The sequence below is a fragment of the Cynocephalus volans genome, chromosome 11 (genome assembly GCF_027409185.1).
Source record: "Cynocephalus volans isolate mCynVol1 chromosome 11, mCynVol1.pri, whole genome shotgun sequence".
Lineage (NCBI taxonomy): Eukaryota > Metazoa > Chordata > Mammalia > Dermoptera > Cynocephalidae > Cynocephalus > Cynocephalus volans.
Genome location: NC_084470.1, coordinates 23,811,757 through 23,832,939, shown reverse-complemented (window position 1 = coordinate 23,832,939; position 21,183 = coordinate 23,811,757). Strand labels below are relative to the sequence as shown.

General features: G+C 46.8%; 1 protein-coding gene across 1 annotated transcript in view; it reads left to right on the top strand.

Annotated features, from left to right (window-relative positions):
- The window catches only part of EPHB1 (EPH receptor B1), a 291,595-nt gene that overhangs the window by 197,372 nt on the left and 73,040 nt on the right, over positions 1-21,183 (top strand). The window contains exons 6-9 of the mRNA XM_063115389.1: positions 3,384-3,546; positions 7,171-7,279; positions 8,108-8,172; positions 20,329-20,451. Of these exons, the coding sequence (XP_062971459.1) occupies positions 3,384-3,546; positions 7,171-7,279; positions 8,108-8,172; positions 20,329-20,451 (460 nt within the window). The remainder of the gene's footprint in view (positions 1-3,383; positions 3,547-7,170; positions 7,280-8,107; positions 8,173-20,328; positions 20,452-21,183) is intronic.

The following is a 21,183-nucleotide window of genomic DNA, read 5'->3' as shown; positions in this document are numbered from 1 at the left end:
GCTCCACTTTGTGCTTGGGACACCTCTCAATTTCAGCTCTGTGGATAGAATCAACGAAGTTCATTAATAGAGAGCTCAGATGCCATCGAGCTGATGACACTCCCAGAGCCTCTCCCATATTCATCTCCTTCCCCATTTTAATATGTTTCCATCGATCATTCTCTCTTGTTTGCTGTCTTGTAGCACTTTTCACTCCTGGTGTCAGCACTTGTAGGCAAACCATGGGAGGAACATCTACATCTGCTCTCAGCTGTCTTAATGATTAAGCGTTTCGATGGTTACTCACTCTTCATAACTGTCTAGGCTAGGACAAACTGATTTAGGCCTTGGGAATCTCTACCTTTCAAATTTTAGGATCATTTTCTCATAGATACTCATTTAGACCTTGGCAATATCGTATGTGCAATCGATTGGATCAAACTGGATTGAAGTGTGCTGTTTATTCATTCATTTAGCACTGAGTTGTGGAGTGCCCAGGTGGTGCAAGGGACATGCTGCATCTGGGGTGTTGGGGATGGAGAAATAGAGAGACATGGCCTCTGCCCTCAACAGCTGCACCCTCTAACTCCCACATACCCATAGAATCAGTCATAAGCAAACCAAAATCGAAAAAAGCAAATGCACTCATCACTCTCACTCATCTGCCTGGAATTGATAAATGATTTTGTGAGGAATGAAAATTGATGCTCATTTTAGTCACTGAACTTCCTCAAGTATGTGTGGACTATAAAGTGATCATGGGATTATGTCTGGTCCTTACAATCCAAATGCCAATATATCAAAGCACATTTTTTTCAGTAAAAGCTACCCACTCAATGCTTCACTTATTTCAAGCAGTACATGATGTCATCAGAGTCCAGTGAAACCAGAGAATTTGGGCAGCCACCTGGATTTTGTAGCAATGGGATTTCATCCTTATTTGCAAGATGATGAAGACATTTTTAGTTTCAGATCTCAGATCTCCAGTGTTTCAAAATAGTAATGGCCACAATTCTAGACAACATCCATTCTATAGCAGACAGCCTCTTTCTGCTGAATCCCTGATGGGTCTGGGGAGGACCTCCCTTCTTTTAAGTAGATCAAATGATGAGTGGGTAATCCTTCTCCAGGCAGTATCTCCTGGGGGCCAGTGGATATCCCCTCCATTAGGGTGAGCACGGGCCTGTCTGTAACTTTCAACTGTTGGTTCAAGCTGGCCTCGAACCTGTGGTCCTTTACAAGTGCTTCCAAGTCATTCCTTGCCACCCCTATGCCACCCACACTCCAGATATGCCAATTACTTGCACCCTCCTGAATCCTTCCAGGCCTTGCTTTGCATGTTTTATTCTCCACCTTCAGTCATATCGCTAATTTCTTTCATCTTTCATGACTCAACTCATGTTATCCTTTCCCTGAGCCCCTCCAGATCTCCTGCCAAGTCTGGGTTAGGTGGTCTCCTGCTATGCCCCCACTGTCCTCTGAGTCACTCTCTGCCAAGTCAATCAGTCAGCACTGCTGTCGTCTTCTGTTTATTTTCCAGTCTACTCCATGAGATGTTGCATTTCCAGATGAGGGGAATGTGCCTTTGTATCTGCAGTCCATGTATAGCACCCTGATGTGGTGGTGTGTCACAAATGTAACTGCCTAGCTGGTTGAATGAATGACTGAATTAATACACATCAGGTCATTTTTGCCTTTGCAAAGTGGACTGTTACATATTTTAAAACAATGAGAATTTCTCATCATTCTACTATTTTCTTTTGTCCTGGCTCAGCTCCCTAAGTTTCTTCTGTCATTTGGCCAAGAATGTGGTTATAGACTTCTCATTACACAGACTTCCCCTCATTTGTCACCATGCCTCTTGAACCATTGTGCATAAATCTCATCACAGTACCCCAGATCTGCACAGGGGACTTGGGGACCTCCCTCCCAGTGATCCAAGCTCTTCATTTTCATTGAGGTCCCCATTTTGCTCTAGAATTCATGGAGCAGACAAAGGTAAGCCTAGACTCTAAGCTTTTGTTCCTTCATACTTGGAGATGGCCCAGAATCTCTGCAGAGAAAAGATATGCTGACTTGAAAATGCTTGGAGACCAGGCTGGTATATGAGAGGGTTCTGAGGGTGTGGTGGTATCTGGAAGGACAGCAATGCAGAGAGTCCATGAACTAAAGTAGTAAGGAAAGCCTTCCTAGAAAGGAGGCCTTGGGGACTGTAGGCTTCAGCAACCTGGAGGGATCAGAGGAGCCCTGGATAGAGACATTTCAGACTGGGAAACAGCCTGGGCAAAGGCCTCATGGCCAGGGAGATCCCTGGAGGGGCAACAAGGCTGTGATTTAGGGGAATGTGGGAGATTGACTTCATTATGAATGGCCTACAAACTTAAATTTAGGAGCTTTGTCTTTATATTATGATAGTTTAGGGAAGGTCAAAGACTTTTTAAGAAAAAAAGTTTGGCATTGGGAGGGGTGTGATGGGTGGGGAGCATCAGAAAAGATGGGAGGCTATGAAAGTCCAGGCACAATCCCATGTTAAATAAGATCTGCAGCAAAGAGAGGAAGCAAGCCTTTAAGGGTGCTCCCAACGAGCAGAAGAGTCTGGACAAAAACCACAGGCAAATCTGCCCACACTAGAGGGCTCACGTGTGCAGATAACAGGGACTGCAGAAGACAGGGCAGAGGTGCTAGATTAAGTGACAGACAGATAGGTGGGGCTGAGCCCTGAGTACATGTGGAGGGGGGCTGAGAACACAGGGCCTGCTCTCCAGGGAGGAGGGACGTGCCCTCCCTGAATGCTGGCCAAGAGGAGCTAGAGAATGGGGCACCCAGACACAGGCCAAGGTGACAGCAGAAGCAGGTGTGGCGGACAGTCCAGAATGGCCTAGACTTCTTTGGCACAGTAGATCCAAAATCTTTTGCCTAAGTACTTGAGGGAACTTATGGAATGATCTAGAACTGCCTTGTGAGGAATAACTAGAGATACCTTGAGCAGGGAGAGAAGAGAGGACAGCCCAGCAGAAGCAAAACAGAGAGAGGCAGGCAGGGGTGGGATGTTGCCCACTTTGCTTCTGCTGAGGTCAGAGACTTGACAGCATTTTGCAAGACTGTTGTGCTATGCTATTCCACCTCTGAACCTTGGGGAGAGGGTGGGGCATGGGTAGAAAATGACTTGCCAGGCCTTGAGGGTTCAGCTGTTTCCTCAGACCCCTTTCTTCAAAGTGTCACCACCCCCATAGTCCAGAGCTGATTCTGCATTCCCTTGGTCCAGGCCAGACTTCTTGTTCCCCTTCAGAGGGATGGCCTGGGACTGTAACAACTTCTAGCAGATCTGTAGGAGCAGGAACTGAAGGGGCCTGAGTGTTCCAGGGCGGAGTGGGCTGGTGACCCCTCCCCATGCTCTTTTTTAGGAACACAATGAGTTCAACTCTTCCATGGCCAGGAGCCAGACCAACACTGCTCGGATCGATGGGCTGCGGCCCGGCATGGTGTACGTGGTGCAGGTGCGTGCCCGCACTGTGGCCGGCTACGGCAAGTTCAGTGGCAAGATGTGCTTCCAGACTCTGACTGACGGTAAGGGCAGGAGGCAGCAACAGCACAGGGTGGGTAGTGGGGAAGGAGGAGCAGCCCCAAAGAAGCTGCACTCGCAGCCAAAATGCTAACTTCCACCTGGACTCCATCGGAATCCCCTGGGAAGGGTTTGCCTCCCAGTAGTGTCGTATAGACTTGCTTGATTCACCAAGCAGGTCATCTCTCTGAAGTCTGGCCCATTTCTCTTCCAACATGTGAATGGATTTGCCATTGAAGGGTCTGTCACCACGTGTGGTCCTGCATTTGCGTAGCAGTAAGACCTCCACATATCTCCTGGGGTCAGTGTCCCTGCCTGCCTCTGAAGTAGGGTCCAGATGCCTATGCTGTTTCCCCCTCAATCCTGCCTCATTCCTCTGTGCTTGGGGTCTGGAAGCAGAGCTCACAGCCTAGTTGCATGAGCCCTGGTCTCCAGGAGCAAAATCAAGAGATAAAACCTGAGGTGTGGCAATCTCACGCACCTGGGATCTCAGAATATTTGAAGGATTTCACATATAACCTCCAATACATCCTGCTCAGGTTTCTCCAGAGAGAACAGCCAAGGTGTCCCCAAGTCCAAAAAGTCTGTTACCAAAAATACTGCTACTTTTGGGCCTTATTAGTTCCCTATTATGGTGATCTCTCCCAGTCCTCCAAGACCACCCCTTTCACTAGTTTTGAAAGTCTGATTTCTTTGCAACCTTCACATTGCGCATGAGTATTTCTGTTAGACTGTGCTCACCACTCTTTCCTGTAGCTGTCCATTTACCATAGTTTATATATTCATTTCTATATCTACCTGCCAACCTATCTGAATGTATTTGTCCATTTATGAGCTGGTTCCTGATAGTTGTCCAAACGTCAGTCTTTTCATTTTTCCTTTATTAGTTAAATTACATAGAAAATAGTCTGCCCTTACACAGCATTGCATTTTAATTCAACACTCTTACACTACGTGCTTGCAGTTTTATATAAACTCACATTATATTTTTTAAACAATTTTTAATAATTAGAAACATTTAAAAATCAAATGATATTTTAAACAAATCAGGATGTTCATATTCTTGTGAAAAACTCCAAGAGAAGCCAACATGCGTGGGCATTCTGGGGTGAGGACCCTGCCCTGGAGCTGGGGACTGGCTACCCCCAAATGGTGCCCTTCACTCCCCAGCAATTCAAACCTGGACACTATACCGTGAACTGTCTGGCCCCTGAAGGAGTGGAATTTGCAACCCGCTTTGAGTTTGTTTTAAGTAAATTTTCTCTTATTTTGAGAATGGTGAAATGAGGTGGAAAGGTGAGCCAGTTCGTTCAGATTAATAATGCTGCTGTTTTGAAAAGAATGCAGGCTGTCTTTTTTTTCCTCAAGGACTCTGTCCCCCTCTTTGCACCTCACTTACCACCTAGATTTATAGTCACTTTGGCATCAGGAGGTACACAGGATTAAAAGCCCAAAACTCAAAATGCTTTGAGCACCGGTCTCTTGATAATTCTGCTAGACAAATCAAGAAGTAACAAATTTCTCCCAGGAAGGCTATTTATTTTTTTTACACTTGGCAGTTAAGTTTTGCAAACCCAAGAGGGGCTAGATGTAAGAGAGTTCTGGTAAGTGGCCAAATTTGGGAGTATTTATCTTAATGACTGAGGTGCACACATGAGTAGTGATTATGTTCACTGAAGCCACAGGCCTGTGAGCTGAAGGCTGACCATTGATAGGGTCACTGTGCTGGGAGGACCCATGGGACCCCACCCAGGGTCAATGGCCAAACTTTGGGCAGGTAACCTTCACGTAGGGCAGAGCCACTGTGGCCTCATGCTGCTCTTAGCTACAGGGTGCTGACCCTTCACTCAGCAGCCTAATTTTTTTTTTTAAACCATTTAGGTTTCCCATTATTTCATGAAGTTTTTAATTAATAAAGACACTGTTTAGGACTCCTCGCTGAGGCACCCTGCAATTTTTTCTGTTGCCAGTTTTTTTAAACACACATGTTACAAAAAGCTCTCAGCTGAGGGCAACTGAAACTCTACCCTCAGTCTTTAAAATTGATTTCTATAGAGTGGGAGGCTTCAAAAACCAAAACTCTTGTCTTTAGAAGTCTCTTTCTCCACCCACCTAGTTGAAGGATGGTTCTCAAACACTGGGGAGCTTAAGAATCACCTGGAATGTTTGTTAAACATGCAGCTACCCTGCTGTTGACCCAGAGGTTCTGATTCAGTAGCTCTGAGAAGGGGTCAGGAAATGGCCGTGTTCAACAATTGGTAATTCTGATAAAAGTCATGGGGAGCCTCAGTTCAAGAGTTGTCATTGGGGTTGCCAGATAAAATATAGGATGGCCAGTTAAATTTGGATTTCAGGCAAATGACAAATAATACCTTAGTGTAGAAAATGATTACATTGTATAATGTTGAATATACTAATTACACTGATTTGAGCATCACAAAAAAAATTAAATAAAATTAAAGAAAGAAAGAGTACCTCCCATGAAATATTTGGGGCATCCTTATACTAAAACATTATGTATTGTTTATCTCAAATTCAAATTTAACTGGTGGGCCTGTATTTTTATTTGCTATATCTGGCAACCCTAACTGTAATAGGATATAAATAGCTTGACCTCCATATACCTGGGTCCTGAATATTAGGGAAAGGTTCCTTATCACCCACGAAAGAATAAGCACAACAGTAGCAATAATAGCCACCTGGGCCAAGTGGGTCAGATGGATTAAAGAAAAGAGAATTAGTATCATGACATCTATGATAGGGCAGACACAGTGAAATGTTCTTCACATGATTTGATATTTTTTTTAACAGATAGGGAGTCTGACGGTTAGAAAAACTAAATAACTGGACTAGCTGGTTAGCTCACTTGGTAGAGCACGGTGCTGATAACACCGGGGTTAAGGGTTCGGATCCCTGTACCGGCCAGCTACCCAAAAGAAAAAAAGGAAAAACTAAATAATTTATCCAAGATCACAATGCTTACACCTGGCGGTGCCAGGGTCTGGACAACCTCTGTCCGCCTCTCTGACCCATGGGCTTCCCATCCCAGTGCGTAACCCAGCACGGGTCTAACATTTGACCCTTTCCTTCCTGAGTGGGAGCTTAGAGCGCGGGGCCATTTCTCAGGCGTTTCTTCATTCTCCACAGTGCCTGGTGTGGTGCTGGCTGCCTGGATACTCTGTAAATACCTGCTCAGGGAATCTGTTGGCTGTGCCACATTTCACAGCTGCGTGTTTTGGAAGACAGCTCAGCAGTGGTTTCCACGCCTTCTCCTTTGCGCTTACCCTGAGCTTGGCTGACTGTCCTGTGAGACACCTTCCAGACAAGGGGCTGTGGATCAGGAGGCGTCTCTGTTCCGGAGACGAATGTCATCAGCCCTCAGTTCCCAGATTCTCTGTCACTACTTTTTTGTTTTTATTGTTGTCATTGCTCTTTGTTTGTGGCTGACTTTGTTTACTTGTGATTTAAAGATCAGTCTTTGTTTTGATTGGGTTTACAGCTCTGAAGCATAGAGGCTGTGCTCCACAGAGATACAAAGGTATATGTTTCATGTCTTTAGTACCATGCACTGAGCACCAGCTGTAGGCAGAGTGCACTTGGGGAGGACTCTAATGCTCTTTCTCACCTAGACGATTACAAGTCGGAGCTGAGGGAGCAGCTGCCCCTGATCGCTGGCTCGGCGGCAGCCGGGGTGGTGTTCATCGTGTCCTTGGTGGCCATCTCTGTCGTCTGTAGCAGGTAGGTCTTCCACTGCTCTCCTTGGATCCTGGAAGCCCCTCCCAACGTACCCCTTCCCAGGTTGTGCAGACAGTACAGGGCCTGACCATGAACAGACACAACCGTCAGTCCATCTCAGTCCACGGGCAGCTGGAGTTCTCCAGATTATTTATTTTCTCTGTACCTGGGATAAAATCTGCTCTGAGAGCTGGGCAAGGCTGTGAGTAAACAGCATCCATCCTCCAACCTCATGTTAGTCAAGACTTTCAGCGTCCCCACCATGCACATCTTTTCAGAGTGACAGTCACAAAATTGCGTTTGGCCCTTGCAGCACCGCAGCCTGCACCTGGCCGTCCTGCAGTGAGAGTGCGCGGGCCCTCAGCAGCAGGCATTGGCAGATGGGAGGGCAGGAGGGGGTCGAGGAGGAAGAGAAGGACCGAGTTCTGCAGAAGGGCCGGCCCTGAAGGCCTTATGAATGTTTAATACTGTTGCTACTGCCTTCTGCGTTTAGCCCACATTCCATCCTGCAAAGCCCTGTAGCCGGCCTCTCCCGAGCAGTCACACGGTGTGGCCGGAGCACTGGTGGGCACCCTCCTCGCCTCTGCCCTATGGGGATCCACAGCCCTGCCAGGCCTCTGTAAGACCCTGACTTGCAAGCAGACCTGTGTGCCCACAGGAGTGAGTGGTGGTCAACCAGAATGCTGGCCACAGCAGGAGCAAAACCTTAACGTGAGGGTCGCCCTGCCCCCATCCTGGGAGATGCCTCGGTGAGCCCGTCCGGATGCAAGGCCTGGGTGGAGCTCCCTGGGTGCACTCCAGCTCAGAGGACCCTCTTCTCTGTATCTGCAGGAAACGGGCCTATAGCAAAGAGGCTGTATACAGTGACAAGCTCCAGCATTACAGCACAGGCCGAGGTGAGTAGCGAGCAGACGTGGCTGCTGCCCTTGGCAGGCTAGTGCTTAGGGCTCTCTTTATAGCCATTCTGGCTGGTCCCAATGGCAAGTCCCTTTTCAGCCCCCAGTGCCCAAGTGGCAGCCTCTCTCTGCAGGTCCCCAGGGACCACAGGCTGCCGGCCCATCTTCCTCTGCCTTTTGTGAGCACTCATTGGATGCCTGGTGGGTATATTATCTCCTGCATTGATAAGCCCATATAGGACACCAAATGCAGGGAAAAGATTGGGTTTAGCAAGTCAATGAATCCTGAAATCAGACTCAGTGGGAAAAGATGGAGGATTCTCTATTAACATCTTCTGCCTTATCTTATCCAATTGAGCGGCTGGGGAATGTGTTAACCAAATTCATAGATAAGCCACAGAACATGAATGCAGGGAATTAAAAAGATAGCAGAGCCCAAGAGGCCAAAGTACTGGGATATCTCCCGAGCGTTTTCTTTTAAACAGTACCTGTAAAAGTTTTTCTCACTCAATACCCTACTACTCTCTTTTTAAAGCTATGGATATAAAATATTTTTATTACTAAAATTTTTCTTCACCAACGTGCAACATCAAGTTCTGTGTTGGAATTGTGCTTTCATCTGTGTAATTACAACATCACAGTATCTGAAGAAGGTTCCATTAGGTCAGTCGGGCTACCTTCCTGCCTTCAGAAAGCGGATTGCTTAGGTCCTTACCGCACATGCGCTGTTTCTAAATAACTCCTTTTGAATTCCACAGATGCCCTCAGAAATCTGTCCCAGCATTTGTGCTGTGCTCTGTCACAGGCTTCCCATTGCGGTGTAAGCCCTTTTCCTCCTGTTCACTCCTCAGTTAGCATGGAAACAGACCTCAGAGGCACACCCTAAGCACTGTGGGGGTCTTTTGGGAGCAAAAATGGACCCCAGGGTGAAAGTTCTCATGGACCAGACTTCCTTCACATTTCCCAAGGCAGGAAGGAGATGCCAGGGCATTCACAACTGCTGCTGCACTGGGAAAGAGCTTATGTCCTAGGTGGCCGGCGCAGTCTCAGGCTGTACAAAGGGTGCTCCGTAGATAAGGCTTTAGTCCAAGGTCAAGAGCCTGCCAAGGGTTTGCAGACAACCAAGCCACTGGCAGCGGGGCTGCTGCTCAGAGTGTCACTGCTGGGAGAGAGCTGTGGGCTCAGCATTGACTCAGGACATTGCTGCTCTGCCACTGTGGTCCCAGGAGCCCCTACAGTCACCAGCCCAAATGGGGCGGCCCTCTTTGAGACCACATGCACAGCTCCTGCTACACTCAGAGTCCTGCTTACTCCCCTTCTTTCCCCCTCTAGGCCACCCTGGGCCTCTGTTGTCACTGACTTCAGAGGGTCAACCCTACTGTGTTTTCCCGCCTTTCCCATGACCTGACTGTGTGCCTCCCTGCATCACCTACAGATGCTTTTACTTGTGTTGACCTATGCATTAGCCCTCCAGGTAGTGCCTTTGGTCACCCAGCAGGAAAACAGAGACTTTGGTTGTACCAGTGATTCTCAAGCGATGGTGCACCCACCAGGTTCCTTCGAACTACCCAGAGAGAAGGGCTTTCTCCATCCACCGGCTTCCCGCCTCTGCCTCAGCTTCTGACACTATCTCCCTGCCCTGGCTCTGGGCTGATTCTTTGCCATGATGGGCCACTGCAAGGTCTGTTTCAGATCAGGCATCCTATGAATCCTTTAGATGAAACATTTGGATATGGACGTGTTGGCCTGAAAGCAGAGTCAGGATCACAGGGATACAAAATTAGGTTCAAAAGGAGGAATCTCATTTTTAAGTCTAGAGATGCCCTAGCGAGCCTTAGGCAGTAGCCGCCTTTCTAAAGGCATGCAAGCTAGCCTTGGCACCACCCCTTGGACAGGGTACAGAGGGTCCCCAAGCATCGAGTAGGGTGGAGTTTGGTGCCCTTTTAGCCACTTCCACCTGAGATCTGGCCATTCTCCTGCTCTCAAGGCGTGGCTTTGCTGGGCCATCATGTGGCACCCATGTGACAAAGGTATGCTTCCAAAATGCTCACAGCCACCTTTTGGGGACTGTCACCTTGAAGGCCAACAGAGGGAGCCTTCCCTGGTTCCTAGGTTCCACAGAAACCAATCCCCAGTCTGCTATAATAGTGGCCGCAACTGGTAAGGTGGCTGAAGGCACAGTGTCGACTAGCTGCTGGTCACCATCCCTGGAACTCGGGGTGGATGCAGAGGTCTTTGTGGGCCTGAGTTCACTCCATGGCTGCCTTAGAAGTCTGTCCTCTTTTTAATTCAGTGTGCCTTTTAAAAATACCCTTTCCCTTTATTCATAACCATTCTCTTTTTATCCATGCCATTACACCTGGCTCCTCTTTGCGCCCAGTTCTTTAAACCTACAGTCCCGCGCATTGCCTTTGTACATGTTCTCCTGTGGACATCCATCCCCCCTGACTAAAGCTACTGCTGTTGGAGAATCATGGTAGGAGGACTGTAGAGCTGGGGAGGCTTGGCACACAGGTGGAAAAGGGAACTGGAGGCTCTGATGGAGGACAGGCCTGGCCAAAGAGGGGCAGGGTAGGAGTGATGGGTAATGGAAGGCCTGCTCTGTACCCTCACTGGGAACTTTATTACGGTAGCTCACTTACATTCACCTAACCTTCACAGCCACTCTAGAAGACAGGCATCAATCTAGGAAGGTTATGTGACTGACCCAGGTCACACGGCTCGTAGGTGCCAAGGTGAACTGCACACCCTCTAAGTCTCACTGCAAAGCCCGGGCTCTTTCCACAGCCTGGTGGTGAGGAGCAGCTCCAGGACTAATCCCAGACATCCTGGTTAGTGGTGTGTGGATCCCCCTGTGGGTGCCAGTGTAAGAAGCAGAAAGGTTGATAATACCTGATCTGAATGTGGGCACATAGCTATACCTGAACCATCTACGTGCACACACCTGTGTGGGATGTGAACAGTAACCTGGAGCCCTGAGGCTTTCCCCCTGGGAGGGACAAAACTTCCAGCAGCTTCCCAGCTTCGTTCACCAATGCCTTGAGAGAGACCCACCTCTCTTCCCCCCAGCCCTTGCCCTCCCAGACTCTACTTGCAAACTGATGCGAGGCTGAAGGAGACATAACATAACAGAAATGTTTGCAAACAGAAAATCTTCCCTAGCCAGTTGAGAAGTGTCAGATCTGGTAAATCTGAGAACACAATGTGATCTCTAAGGCAATGGTTTATATTCCTTCTCAGAGCCTAGAGCACGATGAACAGGAATGTAAAGGGAATTTGGTTGTGGGTGGAAAGAGACTAGCCAGACGGTGCTGGATGCTCAGATGAAGAGCCCAGAAGCCTACAGTGCATGTTCAAGGGTGAGTGGCTGGGAGTGTGGGCTTCCAAGTCCAGGAAGAGGCAGACAGGCAATGCATTCTCACAGTTTCTGTGGGCCAGTTCTCAGAAGGTGCGGGCTGACTAAAAATAGCTTGCACAGAATGATCCAGGTGGGACAGGGTAGGCTTGGGAATCTATCTTTAGAAAAGTTCTAGTTGATTCTGCCTTTGGGAAATGCTAATGGGGACTTATAAGGCTTAGGTCCCTACATACTTTATAGTGGTTGACACCTCCCTGATTTCTCAGTTGGGTGCAGTATATAGGGGTGGGGAAAGAGGAAGATGGGGGTTTGTTAAGGGGTAAGGCATCAAGTTCTTTCAGAAAGCAGCCCTAACAGAATCACATCCATGTGTCAGCAACTGCACATAAATCACAGAGCTATTCCTGTTAAGCTTTGAGGCAAACACAAACAAATGGGGTATGTGCTTAAAGAGTTTAGATTGGCAAACACCCTAATTTTCACATAGGCAAGAGGGCAGAGCACAGAGATTACAGAACAGGAGCTTGAACTTGATCCCTGCCAAACGCTTGGTGAGACCATGAAACAGATGGGTTCTTGCATTTAAACTTGAATTCAGTGATCATTGGGAACCAACGCTGGTTCATTAAGAAAAAATTATGAGGACTTCATCTCATTGACTAGAGTTATACGTTTAGTACATTCAAGTGCAATTGCAGATGTAGTGAATTTTTATTTTGGCAAAAGTATTTTCTGGTGTCATGAGGGAAAGCATTGCTACGTGGGTACAGAGCTTGTCTTCATAAAGTGGGTTAGTGACTCTGTCGGCCAGGAAGTAAGTCTGCAGCATTATCCCAGTCCTTGTCCTATTCAATCTTTTGTTTGTTTGATTGTTTTTAAATTCATGAGTCAGGTGTAAGCATAGGGATGCTTATCAAATTTGTGGGTAACAGTTGGAGAGCATAACTAACACCACAGAAGACAGAATCAAAATTCAGAACTACCCAACAGCTTTTGAATGCTAATTTGAAATCTGCAAGTCGAAATGTTAGCAGGATAAATCTGGAATCTTATGTCTAGGTTAAAACCAAAATAAAGCAGTACAAATAGGAGGAGACCTGACTTGTTTTTCATTTATGTGAAAAAAAAAAAAAAAAAGTATTTAGTCGACCACATGCTTAATATCAGTGATATAGCTGACTTAAAAAAAAAAAAAAAAACCAAGCACTGTAATTGATGCAGAATAATACTCCTAATAAAAACCAGTTTTGAGCACTTTCTGTTTTAAACAGTTTACATGTATTAACTAGTTTAATCCTCCTAACTTCCCCATGAGGTACATTTTGCATATGAAGAAATAAAGCCTCAGAGAGGACAAGTAACCCGTTTTGAGTCTTGGAATTAGTGACTTGCAAAATAAAAGTTTAAATTCAGGTCTGCTGGACTTTGTGGTCCCAAATAAAATTTAGATCAGAAGAGGAGATACACACACAAAGTGTCCTCTGTGCTGGTAAGAGCACATTTACAGTGACATTCTCTGGAGACCCCATTCGAGAAGGACTTTGTCTGCCAAGTACCTGGGCAGAGGAGACAGCCTGCCTGTGGAAGAGTGGCAAGTGCTGATCTGCTACTGGAGAGACTTGGAAAGTCCAGTGTTTGGTGCTGGAGACTCCCAGGCAGGGACATGGGGGCCATCAGCAGGCATAGCACTATTATAGCAAAGGAAAGGAGATGTCATTGTGCTTCATAAGGCTAAATGGAACCATACGGTGAATGACTGCAGTAGGCCGACTTTGATTCAGTGTAAGAACACTGCCTCCTCAACTGGATCTGTCCAAAAATAAGACAGTCTATCTCTATTCAAGCACAGGCTAGGTAGCTTTCATCAAAGGATGCTGTACAGGAGATTCCTGTTTTAGGTGGAAGATTGGATGAAATTATACCCAGAAACATGTCTAGCTCCAAGATTCCACACCCAGCATCTTGATTCTGGGCGGTTAGGTGTGTTTCAGAACTGCAGAGGACATAGCATTTGTCTTGGGCGCCAACATGCAGGTCGGGTGTGGCCCTGGAGGAAAAAGACCAGCAGTGGCTATTTTGACTGTCTCTTGAGGAGGGTAACAGGAGCATTTGCACTGAGCATGAGTAAATGAGGACCTAGGGGAGAAGAGAAAAGGCTCCTTGGTGTAAAAGGTGGCTGAGTTTACAGTGGTAATTATTAAATGTCAAATAAACTTAAGGAGTTAGATTCACCCATATGTCTACTGCTGGCTCTAAGCCAGGGCCTCTAGAAACCATGTTAACTCTTTTAAGTCCTGAGAACATTAGCTGTTGCCCTTGGATTCCCAGCAGGACTTAAATGGCCCAGAATCAGTGGGTCTTGCCTGCAAGGACCTGCCTGTCCTGGTCATTGATACCCACAAAGCAGGGAGATGGTAAACTTTTTTCCAGAAATAGCTTCAATGACACGGGGCAGCTTGTGTCCACTTTCCTTCTTTAGGAGATAGATATTCAGCAATAATTGTGATTTTAGGAGAAATCCTAAAAACGTAGTGAAACCTCCACACAGAAGGTGGTAGACGGTCCTCCGCAGATCCACTGCTTTTCCATTCAGCCTTGTTGCCTATCCTGAGGCTCCCCTCTTGGATTCTTCCTCAAGCCCTGGCTGGGCACCCAAGACCTCTGCTCTCTCGTGGAAAGAAAAGACAACCACCCACTGTCCTGGTCTTTGCCCTCAAAGGCAGGTAGGGCAAAGCATTCCTAGTGCTCATCGGCCTTCACTGGGAGGCTTACTCCAAGAAGCTTTCCAGTTGTCAGCCCTTCACATTAACAGCTTTAAGTACCACCCCATGGGCCTCCCATACCCACAACTCAAGTTCCAGTCTTCCACCTGTTTCCCGTCTGTGTTTTCTGACTGACTTCTAGGCACTTGCATGTTTAATTTGTACATTCAAAGTGTAGAAACACATGCGTCAACTCCTGCTGACAATAGGGTTTCTTTTGCAAAGTCCATTACCTGGTTAATAGCACCACATGATTCTAGAAGTCTTGGCATTGATTTGGATTTGTCTTGTCCGTCCCTAATTCCCCATCTCTAATTGTTCACCATTTGCTATCAGTTCTTCCTTTGAAATTTCTCTTGCTTCTTCTGCTGTTCCCATTGTAGCATGCTGGTTGAAAACTCTGTTATCTCCCACCTTAATTACTGCAACAACCTCGCAGCCATTTCCCAGCCTCCAGACCCTTCCCCACAACAATACATGTGAGTGCTTCAGCCTGGCAGCAAAATGAGCTCCCTGATGCCCTATTCTCAGTACATCCTTCCCCTGCTGATGGAGCAGTTGTCAGCTCCGTGTGTCCCATGGCATCAATCCTAATGCCCTTACTTGGTCCACTTCCAAGCCCCCTTCCCTCCACACTCAAGCTAGTCTCACTCTCCCCACTCATGCAATGCCAGGCCTCTCTCTGTGCTGTGCCTCATGACGCTCCAAGCTTCTCCCTTTCCAACGTACCACCACGTGACCTTGTCCTTCCAAGCTCAACTCAAGTCCTGGTGCTTGTAGGATTCTGATCTGGAAGAGTGGCATCCACAGCCTTTTGCCATCTCTGGTCTCTGCAGCACTTGCAACTCATGTACAGGTGTGGACTCCTGATTCAAGACTATCCAGCACTGTTCTCTGGTTATTTCATGTCATAATCATTTGAAAAATCCCAGGAGCTTTGTTTTCCCTGTAGTGCCCACAGTCTCTAGTGCAGTCTGGTTGGGTGCCTGTGCAGTGTTGAGAGAACGGGGGGATGTTAACAGACTGAGGCAGAGGACTGGATGAAGCCCTTTCCAGGGACTGGAACTTATGTGCAGCTTCCTAAACAGCTCCCCTCTTGCGCTTAGATATGTGGACCAAGTTTAGGTGAGTGACAATGATGACAAAGTCTGCTTTGGACACAGAATGCGGAGCATGTAGGCACGGTCTCCACTTTCCCATGACTCTGTCAAAACCTGCTGGGACACAAAGACATTCATGACTGAAAACAACTTAATGCACTATTTCTCTGAAACATTCTGTGGGATTCTAGGAATCCTCCACCAGCTTAAAGGCACTGGACTCTTCCTGGCACCGTTGGAGCCTGGTAGGTTGTCGTGTCCTGCAATGACCCCCAAGATGTGCATGGTACTGATTTTGTACTCTCTGAATTCACAACAGGCCTGAATAGGAGCTTTCCATCTTCTCCCTTCAGCTTTTAATCCCCAAATATCACCTACCGTATAGAACTGGCCCTTTCCCAGCTCCATTCTGCTCTTTCCTGAGACCCTGGCGCTTGTAAACAGGTCTCACTGACTTTTCAGATTTACTGCACATGTCAGCCAACATTTCCAGAGCTTGTCCCAGCCTCTCTACGTTTTGGGATCCTGACCTACTGATGCAGGGTTTTTAACAATGGCTGGACATTTCTTCTGCTTCAAGAACTGCTCCAGGCCATGCAAGAAAGCTCTGGACACTGGCTCAGTCATTTCTCCCCAAACCTAATATATTCAAAGACTTGGTCCACGTTTAAGACTTGGCAATTCTCCTGGGACTATGGTCCTGTAAGGTTTTAGGCAATCCAGGCTGCAATCCCAGGCAGAGCGTAAGCAGGTTTTGAGGTCAAAGAACAAATATGTCTGAAATAAGACCTTTAACAGAAATTAGTAAACTAGACGATCATAAAATTGAAGGATGTTTTTCTCTCTCGAAGCACTAGCCATCCAAAGTTTAGACCCACACATAACACTTCATGCCAAAAGTATGTAACCTATGATAAAAATAATCAGAAACTGTAAAATATAAATATGTTAATGGTATTTATGTCAGCAATAATAATAAGGTAAAGCATTATACAGATTATTATAAAACACCTTACATTATAGGGATATATTACATCTGATATTATTACTGCTGCCACTAATAATATTTCCCCAACACTCACAATCTGAGAACATTTTCCGAGCCCTGACTCCAAATGTTTGGTTGTGCCTAACTCTGCAGCTGACTTGAATTCCTTGTTCACTGTCTGGTGATTCATTGCACTAAATACCATTTTCCTGATAATTAAAAACTGCTCACTGGCAAGTGGGAGCAGGAACAGGCTGATGCAGGATTTAAGCAGAAACACAAAATGAGCCAAAAGACAAATGACCTGTTCTGCCTGGCGAGAGGCATGTTCCCCTCCCACCCCCATCATCTTCTGGGGCTTGCGAAAGGCGAGCTGTACTGCGTGACAGACGTCTAGGGAGATGCGTCACTTTGAGAGAAGAGGGTACAGGGGAGCCATCACATGCCTGTGCTCAGCCAAATCCTCCCCAATTTAGAAGACAGACTCCTTCCCCCCAGCCGGAGGAGCCACACCGGGGTCATCTCATCGGTCCACACTGTCGGACCTTATTTAGAGAAGAAGCACTCAGTTGGAGACTTTCATTAGAGTTTTGATTTCACTTTTTCAGTTTCCCTTCCTCAGTGTGAAGATGCTTTTCTCAATTTGGGGCAAAATAAATACTGATTCCCACTGCTGCTTAGATGCAGCAATTAGGACGTTCTAAATTGACATCGTCTCACCGCTCCTGGGCCGGGGCAGCCTCTTTGGCTTCTGGTGAAAGGCATCGGTGACAGCCAAAGCCCGTGGCCCCAGAGCAGCAGCTGCGACTTCGCACATATGCATGCACACACACTTCTTAATTCTGCAAGCCAGCAAGGCAGCAGACCTCTCTCTGTGGGTAAGCTGCACCCGTCACCACAGTGCGAACTTCTCCCATTCGGGTGCACTTAGTTGCACATTACTGGCCTGAAGGAATCTGGCACCATCAAGAGATGAGCCCTTTCCCTTCTGGGAATAGCTCTTTTCCCGAACTGATTGGGGCCAATATCTGTTAAGCTCATTAACTCAGAATCCTTTCCCGTTCATCCTTATATATGTCTGTACTTGCAAACCATCCATTACAGCACATTCTAGATTGTTTAATTAGTTTCCATGGAAGAGTTCCTGTAGGACAGCTTAGCATACATCGTTTAAAAGCCCTTGATCTAAAATAACAAGGTAGTTATTTTTAAAGTAACCATTAGAACCCTAAGAGGCTTACATCCCCCAATGCCCACCCCACCTCGCTTCGTCTTCCTACCTCCCCAAACACTTCCTAGAACACTGTACTGATAATGATAATGATCCCATCCATCAGTGAGTTCTCACTGTACATTAGGCACTGTGCTAGGTATGTCACTTGCAATCAGCTCTTAAATCTCACAACCATCCTGGCGGGGGGCATTATCCCCTTCATTGGCAGAGGGGAAAACTCTTCTAAGAGATGTGTAAGGACTTGACACATTGTGCAGCGCTAGTAAGGGCTTTGGAGTTCTGACCTCACTTGTGGGCCCAGCATCTGGGCTGTCAGCCTCCTCTCATTGCCTCATGGAATGAGAAGTCATTGCTTGTTGACACTGACCTGCTGTCCCTTTTGCATTTTGAGTACATCTGTTGTCACCTCGTTTCCCTCCCTCACCCCTCCAGCCACACTGGCCAACTTCCACTGGCAGCATCTGTGTTTCTCTGCCTGAATGCTTTCTCTGGCCTCAGTGCCTCCCCATCTACCTGTGCAGCAGGCCATGCAGCTCCCAACCAGTGACTGATTGGAATCAGTGTGGAAAGGCCACAGACCCCTTGACCCTTTGGTGGGCCAACTCTGCAACATGTGCTGCCACGGCAGTCAGTGCTGTGAGAACATGCCTTGCACAGGCTGCCCTCCTTTCCCTGTCTTACTGCTCTTCTTGCCTCAGGGACTTCCTGGGATCACCGCCCAGATAAGCCACTTGCTTTCAAAATTTTGCCTCAAAGGTTGCTGCTGGGGGAACCCAAAGTAAGGAAGGGTGGCCTGGAGATGCTGATCTGGGTTCCTCACACACTTTCAATCTGGTTTTGCAGTTCTTGCTTTCTACTGGTTCTCTATGGCAAATCAGAAGGGGGTGACACCCTATCTCTGTTTTCTCTTTGTCCACTGTTATGAAAGCAGGAGCTCCCCTTACACACACACTCACACACACACCCCTCACATCCACAAGGGATTAGAGCATTATACATAAAGGTGAGGCTCTCTCTATTTGCTTTGTCCAAATTTCATTCAGCACATTCCAAAGTCAATGTCATCCCAAAGTTTCCAAGGAGCATTATAGAATGACCCTAAGCACCTAAAACAATCCACCCAGCATGCTAGGAGTTATTTTTTATTTATTTATTTTTTTTGCACCCCACCCAAGCTAGGAGTTATTTAATGACTGGGAACAGCCCATCTTTCAGAAAAAGCCATTTTGGGCAGGGCACCCAGCGGTCTTTGGCTTTCAACACAAACCCTCTCAGTGCTTTGCTGTATCTTCCTTCCTCCTTTGGATTGTACTCTAGTACTTCCAATCCTTGCCTGAATTGTTGACCAAGGCAACAATAACGTGGGGAGCTCTAGAGCCTCCAGAAATTTTTTGGATGGGAAATATCAAAGCTAGAGCACATATGAAGGGCTGGGAGTCACCAGAGAGTAGGCTGCAATGGGGGGAGGGGTGGTGCTGAGATGGAGCTCACGGAACCCAAGGTCCAGCCTCAGCCTGGAGCCCCAAGCCCTGCACAAGGGGTGGGGTGGCCTTTTCAGACCTGCCTGTCCCTGCTGACCTGCCTCTTTCACAAAGGAGACAGCAGCACCTGGCGGGGAGCACTCCAACTCGTCACAAGGGTGCAGTCCTGGACTGTGTCATTTGGCTTTCAAAACCCTTGGCTTTCAACCACCTCACTGCCATGAAAGTAGTTTCTATACTTTGCCTAATAACACATCAAACACGTTGAAAAATTGCATCACGAACGAATCCATTTGTTTCTTGGGTTCCATTTACTTTTTTGTCCCCTCTTCTCCACTTTTTTGAGTGTATTTTTTCTGCAATGACAATTCTCTATTTTGTCCCCTATGCACCTATATATCTTGCCACTGTATACATCAGTGACAAGTTCTATATCCCTTTCTGTATTTATCATTCCCCATTTTATTTGTTTTTCATACTTTGATGTGTCTGAAGGCGTGGAGGTTCAGTTACCATTTTTTCTCTCATTCCACCTCATTTTTTCTATGTAGACTTTGCTCTTTTCTCTTTTAGTATTTTCTAAGCTTTTCTCTTCACATTTTCTCTTCTGGTATACTGCCTTGGTACTTCCATCTTGAGATTTTCCTAACAGCAATTTCTCTCTCTCTTTCTCTCTCCCTCTCTCTCTCTCTCTCTCTCTCTCACACACACACAGACACACAGACACACACACACACACACACACAGACACACACACACACACACTTTTAATCTATCCTTACCCCTCTTGCAGCCCTGGACCACAGCCGTCAGTTATAACCTTAACAGTGGCCTCCACTTGGGAAACTTGTCAAGTTGATAAATATTGATATCTACCCTACCATTTTACCACCACTTTCCTGCTAATGCATTTGGTTGGCATCAATCAGCTGCTTTGCCTTCTGTGTGAGCCTGGTGTGGGAACTGGTCCTGATCTGTTCACTTAAAAGTAATCTGCTCCACTTTCTTCAAGAGCTCAAAAAGAGAAGAAAACATGGAGGAGAAAGTAGAGGATAGAGAACCAGGCGTGAGGGAAGGGAGATGGGGAAGCCTAGCAAGACCAGGAGACGCAGAGGAGGTTGCAGCTGGTGTGTACATAGTACAGCTGCCTCCCCAGAGTGTCCTTAGTGCTGGGGACATCAGCAGTACTTAATGACAACCAGGATGTTAACCCTGCTTATCTCCTCCAATAAGGCTCCCCAGGGATGAAGATCTACATTGACCCCTTCACTTATGAGGACCCCAATGAAGCTGTCCGGGAGTTTGCCAAGGAGATCGATGTATCTTTTGTGAAAATTGAAGAGGTCATCGGAGCAGGTATGGCTCTCCCCTCACCCCTCGTTTCTGTCTTCTTGGTGTCCAGATGTCTTCTTCCCACCACTCTAGGTGTTCTCACTCACTGTCAAATGTCATCCCATTGGGAAGAGAGCTTCTACCTTCTTTATCTTTAGAAGATGAGTCCGAACCATCTACAGGGTGTGTCTAGGACAGAGAGAGAACATCCCTTCAGATCTTTTGAGAACATTATTTTGGTGGCCAAGCTTGTCTGATGTTGCAGAGAAGTCAGATGTAGTTATAGAAGATTCAGAAATAGCTCTGGAAATGGACCACCAAAAGTAGATAAGAAGACAGTCATAGCGTAGTTGGTCAAGAAAACTTTGAGAGAAATATAGATTTCTAGAAGTTGGATCTAGTATCCCACTCACTGACAATGATATCTCAATGGCTTCGGGCCAAAATTTCTTGCCATACTTTGAGTTCTCCTTTTCCTACATACATGCATTTGGAGACAGATCACGATGAACAGAAGAGAGACCACCATTTCCAGAAGAAAGCCAACTCATAGACACATTTTCTATAAAAGATCTATGGTGTAGATGGCAACACAAGATAAATTTCACTCCCAAGAAAAATGTGCCCTCTGCCATCTTACCCAGCCCAGCGTAGAACTACCTGCCTGCGATGCTCTCAGGAAATCATACCTATAGACTGATCTGGAATTTTCATCTTTCATTAATGGGTCAGTCGTCAGTCAATTTGGCAATGACC